The sequence below is a fragment of the Maniola hyperantus genome, chromosome 25 (assembly GCF_902806685.2).
Source record: "Maniola hyperantus chromosome 25, iAphHyp1.2, whole genome shotgun sequence".
In the NCBI taxonomy this organism is placed as follows: Eukaryota; Metazoa; Arthropoda; class Insecta; order Lepidoptera; family Nymphalidae; genus Maniola; species Maniola hyperantus.
In genome coordinates this window covers 2,455,914-2,464,258 of record NC_048560.1, presented here as the reverse complement: position 1 = coordinate 2,464,258, position 8,345 = coordinate 2,455,914, and the positions used below count along the sequence as shown (strand labels likewise).

General features: G+C 41.3%; 1 protein-coding gene across 1 annotated transcript in view; it reads left to right on the top strand.

The window, feature by feature from the left end:
• Positions 1-380: 380 nt before the first annotated feature.
• Positions 381-8,345, top strand: part of LOC117993800 (dynein axonemal heavy chain 1-like) — an 81,237-nt gene continuing 73,272 nt past the window's right edge. The window contains exons 1-10 of the mRNA XM_034981664.2: positions 381-573; positions 1,186-1,296; positions 2,203-2,325; positions 3,142-3,287; positions 3,833-3,974; positions 4,375-4,460; positions 5,256-5,360; positions 5,678-5,822; positions 6,657-6,783; positions 7,612-7,733. Coding sequence (XP_034837555.1) covers positions 406-573; positions 1,186-1,296; positions 2,203-2,325; positions 3,142-3,287; positions 3,833-3,974; positions 4,375-4,460; positions 5,256-5,360; positions 5,678-5,822; positions 6,657-6,783; positions 7,612-7,733 — 1,275 coding nt within the window. The 5' untranslated portion in view covers positions 381-405. The remainder of the gene's footprint in view (positions 574-1,185; positions 1,297-2,202; positions 2,326-3,141; positions 3,288-3,832; positions 3,975-4,374; positions 4,461-5,255; positions 5,361-5,677; positions 5,823-6,656; positions 6,784-7,611; positions 7,734-8,345) is intronic.

The following is an 8,345-nucleotide window of genomic DNA, read 5'->3' as shown; positions in this document are numbered from 1 at the left end:
CTGGCGCACGCTGGCTCTTAGTCCATGATAATTCTTAAAGAATTTTCTTACTAAACAGCCATAAAGTTTTTAAATCACACAGATTAAAAATTCACTATATAAGTCCCGCAAATTGCTAATGCGCGTGACAACTAGACTGAAGTTTCGAGCTGATGGTATATTTTTATTTCGGCTGACGTCAAAATGACGTCATTTTTGTGTTCATGAGACATGGTTCCAGCGCAATAGCAATTTGCGGGACTTATCCTTACTTTGTGGTCCACTGGCACATTGGCACTACTGGCTATCATAATAACGATAAAAAAAATTGACAATGTCAATTTTCGTGTGACATATTTTCCGATTTCCTTGAAAATAATATTTAATTTATTCACAAGGAAAGTTTTCTTTAAAATAAAATAAATAATGCACAGTAGAAAGAAGAAAATCAAACGACACGATATCGTATACGACAACGTCGATCGTGATGCCATTCCTAAGAGAGGATATTACTCCGAGCTGGTCTCTAACTTGGCAAAGGACGAGGGACCCAAACAGGTCTTCGCTAAGAGACGCATGAAACTTCTATTACAGGTACAGTTCTTGCAATTCACGAAGGCTAGTGAACTTTACTTATGGTAACGTCGTTTGTATGCTGTGGTAGCCTCGTGGTTAGGACGTCCGCCTTCCAATCGGAGGTCGGGGGTTCGATCCCGGGCACGCACCTCTAACTTTTCAGAGTTTATCACTTGCTTTAACGGTGAAGGAAAACATCGTGAGGAAACCTGCATACCTGAGAGCTCTCCGTAGTGTACTCAAAGGTGTGTGAAGTCTGCCAATCCGCACTTGGCCAGCGTGGTAGACTATGGCAGAAACCCTTCTCACTCTGAGAGGAGACCCGTGCTCTGTAGTGAGCCGGCGATGGGTTAATCATGATGATGATGATGATAGTGGTGATAATTAATTACATACTTAAAACTAAAGCTACGAATGTGTAAGATCGCCATAGCACCTTGAGACCAGTGGCGTGCATAGTGTTTGAAGCCAGGGTAAGCATTAGTTAGGTAGGAACCTATTTACTGGCAGGTCATAATGAAAAATATGCATTGAGCCATTACAACTGGGGTAAGCAGTGCATTTATGCCTATATGACCTGCACGCCACTGCTTGAGACCTACTAAACCTTAAGGTCTTGTATAATTTTAGGCCAAAACTGACAAACTAGCACCCATGTTGCTCTCCCTGCCAAAGCCACAGAAACCTAAGCTCCTGTTACCACCTGGAAGATGGACGACTTATAGTGAAGATGACAGTATCGTAAGTTGTCATACTTTCCTGCTGCGGGATCTCGAATTCGTTTTTAGCATCACTAAAAGAGGGAGAGCGGGGACCCTGAGATACAGGTTTTGCAAACTTACTTCAGGGTCCCTGGCACAATTTTAAAAAGACCTTTTAAAACAAATTAATCATTTCATTTCCCCCCCCCCCCCCCCCCCCCCCCTCTCTAGGAGCGGACTGAAATCCGAAAGGTCAGGGGCTCAAACCCCACCCGTCGCACTATTATCGTACCTGCTCGTAGCACAAGCTATGTATATATAGCTGTTCGTGCTGATTCACTGATTGACTGACTGACTCACTCATTGATCACCTCTCCTGAACATTTTTGTATGAAAAATTTTTTTTTGACATGGTTTCGTATAGAAGACAAAAATTCATTCGGAGGAGAAATAAGGAGAGAGCTGATGATTGAGGATTTCGGAGACGGGTGAAGAGCACGCTTAAGGTATTGAAGATAGGTGGGAGGTGCTCGAGCAAATGTCATTCGAAACGTCATCCAATTTGCCAATGAGCTGAAAAAAAATTCGAAATGGCGAAAAAAAGATGGCTGCCATACAAATTTCGTCGGTGTCTATCTCGGAGAGTATAAAAGATAGAAGAGCACTTTTACGCAAAAGATGATCAGGATCCAAAGGTCTACTCGATGAATAGAAAAAAAATCAAGATGGCGGAATTTATTTTTCCATAGAAAATGTATGGCAAATAAAGTCCACATTTTAAAAAACCAACGCTGCATGCTCGCGGACCACTTTAGTGGTCCGCGCACCCACGCACCCTACTAGTATATAAATATGCTTAATTGACGGGGAAAGTGAATATTAGTCAGCATGATAAACTTGGCTAACATTCTTTAAAAAAAAAACTTCTATTTTCAAATATTTTTAGCAATTCCCGTTCGAAACGTTCGTGCCGAAGCTCCAGTTTCTGAGCGTGGTTTTGCCCAAAGAAATACCACGACTCGTCAAAATAGAAAGGCTGCGACGGAAATTTCTGGCTGCAAATATCAAGGTTAGTTCAACTTCGATACACTCGCGCTAGATTTTATTTTCTACCAGCTGATGCCCGCGAATTGGGTATTTGACTACATCAAAAATAAATTATTTCTCAGTGTTTATTAAATAGAGGGTCTTCCAAAATACGTAAAATCCACGTCCTTTGTTGGTTTTAAGTGTAATAACCATTTGTAATTATCGATTAAACTAGAAAAGCACGTCAAATGATTGTTACGTCACATACCGGTATTTCATAGAATGTCGCATACTAAACGCGCGTTTTGACGTTTGATAAAAAGTTACTGATTTGACTAGTTGTCAAATACCGTATTGATCCGCGTAGATTTACATTTTGCAAAATAACGCGGAAATCCTTTGATTTTCCGGGATAAAAAGTAGCCTATGTGCTAATTCAAGGTATAATCTATCTCCATTCCAAATTTCAGCCAAATCCGTCCAGTAGTTTTTGCGTGATTGAGTAACAAACATCCAAACACCCACACTTTCATATTTATAATATTAGATTAGGATATTATGATTAGGATCACGTTTTTCATACGGGATTTTCTGAAAATCCTTTTTTAAGACGACCTTCTACTTTATAGATCTAACTAGCTTATGCTCACGACTTCGTCCACCTGTCCCCTCAGGCGTTGAATTTTCGAAAATCCTTTCTTAGCGGATGCCTACGTCTTAACAGCTATCTGCATAAAGCCCGATCCGTCCAGTAGTTTGAGCTGTGCATTGATAGATCTGCACGCACTGGTTGAAGACTGGTTTTCAAGCACTGAGGAATTTCGGACTATTTCTAGATCTGTTTCTGTTTTTGCAGAAGATGTTACGGGAGCGAGGCATACAGCCATATCTGTTGATACCACCAGCTGAGTATCCTCTGACTGATGAAGAGTACTACAGCCTTTACAGCATCTTCCCAAAGATGGATCTGGAGCTATTCGATAATACTGATTATGACTGCAGGTATTTGCTTGCCACCAATAGTAGTAAGTTTCCTTTACTTCATCATGATCAACCCATCACCGGCTCACTACAGAGCACTCCTCTCAGAGTGAGAAGGGTTTTGGCCATAGTCTACCACGCTGGCCATTTGCGGATTGGTAGACTTCACACACCTATGAGAACATTATGGAAAACTCTCAGGCATGCAGGTTGCCTTAATGATGTTTTCCTTAATCGTTAAAGCAAGTGATATTTGATTAATTAAAGCGCACATAACTCCGAAAAGTTAGAGGTGCGTGCCCGGGATTGAAACCCCGACCTCCGATTAGAAGGCGGACGTCCTAACCACTAGGCTATCACAACTTTCTTTACTTACTGCTTTACAAATTTCATGATTCTAGGTCAACGGGAAGTAGGTTCCCTATATGTTTTCTTGACAGACACGACGGACAGACAGACGGACAAACAGACAGACATCAAAGTGATCCTTTGTGTGTGAAGGGTTTCTTTTTCCTTTTGAGGTACGGAACCTTAAAAAGACTTAAAATTGTTCTTTTCCTTGCCAGGATCCCAGAAGAATGGCTAAGCCTGGGTGTCATCGAAGGCGAGCAGTACCCTTGCCCAGGATTAGCTTTTATACCGAAACTAGAGGGAAAAGCAGCGAAACATCAGTCGGAGATGCTGCAAAACCTCAACAATTCTTATAAGGTTACTAGCTTATGCTCGCGACTTCGTCCGCGTGGACTACACAAATTTCAAACCCCTATATTGCCCCCTCAGGGTTTGAATTTTCGAAACCCTTCTTAGCGGATGTCTACGTCATAATAGCTATCTCCGACGGGACCCTAATGCCTCCGCTGTCCACCCGTCCGTCCGTCCATCCGTCCGTCCTTCTGTCCATCCGTCTGCCTGTTAGCGGGTTGTATCACGTGAACCATAATAGGCAGAGAGTTGAAATTTTCACAGAATGTGGATTTCTATTGCCGCTACAACAAAAAATAATAAAGAAAAGTGTGTGACGATTGTACGGAACCCTTCGTGTGCGATTCAACTCGCACTTAACTGGCTTTTCTTTCAACATTTTGAACTTAAAACTTTAACTTTCTAGTGGACTAACGTTGCGGCCTTCAATTTTGACAAAAAAACGGATAAATGGGAAATAATGGCCTTGGATGGATCGAAGCGCCGATTTAAGTAAGATCCGTCTTTTACATAAAGAAAATCCACTTTTTACATAAAGAAGAGATGAGGTCTCCTATTCGGGATGTCAGGGATACGATCACGGCCTAGCACCTCTAACTTGGCCTGATGGGAGGCTTCGGCCGTGGCTAGTTACCACCCTACCGCCAAAGCCGTGCCGCCAAGCGATTTAGCATTCAGGTACGATGCCGTGTAGAAACCAAAGGGGCGTGGGTTTAATAAAAAACTGCCATACCCCTTCCAGGTTAGCCTGCTTCCGTCTTAGGCTGCATCATCACTTACCACTAGGTGAGATTGCAGTCAAGGGCTAACTAGTATCTGAATAATAGCTAATAAAAAAGACAGACACATAGATACATAAATACACATAAATATACACACGTTAAACTTATAACACACTAGCGACCCACCCCGGCTTCGCACGAGTAGCTTATAACATTATAAGCTACTCGTGCGAAGCCTCAATAGCTCAACGGTTAAAGGAGTGGACTGAAAACCGAAAGGTCGCCGGTTCAAATCCCACCCTTTGCACTATATAATTGTCGTACCTACTCCTAGCACAAGCTAAACGCTTAGTTAAAGAGGAAAGGGGAATATTAATCATCGTGTTTGACTAATATTCTTTTTAAAAAAAAATCATAAGGCTAACTTGTATCTGAATAAAAAAAACCTTGGCCAGGAATGGGCATTTGCCTTTGACTAACGGTAACCATCTCTGATGACAAATAACAGTTATAGGTTTAGGGTGTACTTAACTAACTCGGAGCTACAAAACTAAACAAATTCCAGTGTCCCCCGCATTCGGTTGATATTCAAAGCCGATGATCCTGAAACGTTCGCTGAACGAGTCAAGTTTGCAGTCAACTTGAGGAACGAGGTGGAAAACAATTTCAGGTAAAATCAATCCTACTACTTAATATTATAAATGTGAAAGTGTGGATGTTTTGATGTTTGTTACTCAATCACGCAAAAACGGCTGAATGGATTTGCATGAAATTTGGTATGGAGATAGATTATACCCTAGATTAACACCTTTTTATGGATTCTGGTTACACCCTGCATTTTTGAAACTTGGAGGAGGCTTGTCCAGCACTGGGAAGAATGGCATAAGTACCTAGGTATGCACGTGAGGAGGATAAGGGCTAACAAAGAAGAAGAAGGAGACCTTATTGCAATACGTATCATTCTATGCCAATAATTTTGTGTTACAGATTCTATTTATATTTGGATTGTTTGATCCTCGATGGTCTGCCAAGAATGCCGCCACATTTCATGCAGTCGATATTGAAGATGGTGTTAATTCACCATCAGGCCCAAGAAGTGAACCAAGACCATCTTAATGGCCTTAAACAAGAGGTAAGTTGGTATAATATGCGATAGATCGAGATGACAATCGGGGTATAAGGCGGGGAAGGGGGGAAGGAGGGGGGCACACCCGCATATCACCCGCGCACCGGGTTAGGGCGGGGTCTGTGCGGGTGTGCGGGAACGTCCCCATCCCGCTTGCCATCTCGACGTGTCGCGTACAGTACGCGGCAGAAAATAATGTACATCGGCCTTTAAAATGACATTTCGGCTATGTAAAGCGTTGTCTCTGTCACGCATACCTATATTATGAAGTTTTGTCGGTCTCAACGACAGAGACAATGCTCTACATACCCGCTATTTCCTTCTAAAGGTCGATGTTCATTATTTTCTGCTGCGTACTGTACGCACATTTAAATGACTTCACTTTGTAAGGGTACGGGTCTTTTGAATACGGACCCTGGTGAAAAGGAACTATCAACCCATCGTCACCAGCTGGACACGGATCTCCTATCAGAATATATTTATCCCTTTCCAGGTTAGCCCGCTTCCATCTTTGACTGCATCATCACTTACCACCAGGTGAGATCCTATGTCCAGCAGTGGACGTATATCGGTTGATGATGATGATGATGACTGAAATACAACTAGACCACAGAATCTAAATATATAAAAGGATTGACTGACTGACTGATCTATCAACGCGCAGCTCAAACTACTGGACGGATCGGGCTGGGCATGCAGATAGCTATTATGACGTAGGCATCCGCTAAAAAAGGATTTTTGAAAGTCCACCCCTAAGGGGGTGAAATAGGGGTTTGGTGTAGACCACGCGGACGAAGACGCGAGCATAAGCTAGCGGTTAATCCTTTACCATTTCAACAGGCAAAAACCAACTACAGGAAAATAGAGGGTAAAATGAAAATAATCAACACGATTCTAAAGTATCCATCTCTGTATAGCTTCATTAACCCACCAAGTAAGGACTATGTTCCGCCTGTACCTGATTATGGTGAGTGTATCTGATATTATAGAGTGACGTCATCATCATCTCCTCTTTTTAGGGTTTCGTACCTCAAAAGGAAAAAGTATTTTTATGTATAATAGTTTCTGATTTATCGTGCAAAATGTCGAAAAAAATACGACTGTAGTACGGAACCCTCGGTGCGCGAGTCTGACTCGTACTTGTTCGATTTTTTTTCGTTAATGTATTGTCGGTTTTTATTTTGTTTTTGTAAAAAAAAAATATTTTACAATTATTAGTGGTCCTATGTATTAAAATATTACCATATTATTTTTGTTTTTGTAAAAAAAATATTTTATTAATTTTATTAATTATTTTATTAAATAAATTAAATTTTTATTAATTAAAATTGTAAAATATTTTTTTTTTACAAAAACAAAATCCAAACCGGCAATACCTTAACGAAAAAAAATCGACCAAGTACGAGTCAGACTCGCGTTTAAAAAAACCTGATTAAAAACCTACTGTTCACTGAGCTATTACACTGATCGCTAGCAATTTACTCTTATCCGTTGAGGAGTTCCATTATCTATATTCGAAGATGTTCATCATATCTTCCACTTCGGAAGTAGGTATACCCTTTCAAACAAAAAAGAACTTTCCAAGTCGGTCCAGGCGTCTTCGAGTAATCGGGGAACATACATTAAAAAAAAACAAAGATTCCGATGAATTGAGGACCTTCTCCTTTCTTGAAGTCTGTTAAAAACTTGATACATTACACCAAAATGTCAATCTCCAGCCTAAGGAAAGATTTTTAAAAATTCTACCCGAGTGAAACCGGGGCGGTTCACCTGGTTAACCAATTTTCTACCACAGGTCGCTATCCATGCGATATGGTGGACTTCGCTGGAAGATTAAAACATAACCGGTGGTTTTCTCTTTATGTACTCACGGAATCCGCCTCTTGCATACACATGGTGGTGGATGAATGCCTAAAGGTAACGTCTCATCATCATCATCAACCCATCGCCGGCTCACTACAGAGCACGGGTCTCCTCTCGGAGTGAGAAGGGTTTTGGCCATAGTCTCCACGCTGGCCATGTGCGGATTGGTAGGCTTCACACACCTTTGAGAACATTATGGAGAACTCTCAGGCATGCAGGTTACCTCACGATGTTTTCCTTCACCGTTAAAGCAAGTGATATGTAATTACTTAAAACGCCCATAACTTCGAAAAGTTAGAGGTGCGTGCCGGGGATCGAACCCACGACCTCCGATTAGGAGGCGGACGTCCTAACCACTAGGCTATCACAGCTGATCAGGTAATGTCTATTCTTGATAATATAATCTAACAAAAATAAAAATCTTACAACAAAATAAAAAATAAAAAGTTTTTTCGTTTTTTAGGGTCCGCACCTCAAAAGGAAAAATGATCCCTTACAGGATAGAATAGAATAGAATAGAATAATGTTTGACTCAATTTTGTTGTCTGTCTGTCTGTCCGTCTGTCCTTCTGCCTGTCGTGTCTGTCAAGAAAACCTATAGGGTACTTCCCGTTGACCAAAATCATGAAATTTGGCTGGTATGTAGGTCTTATAGCACAAGTAAAG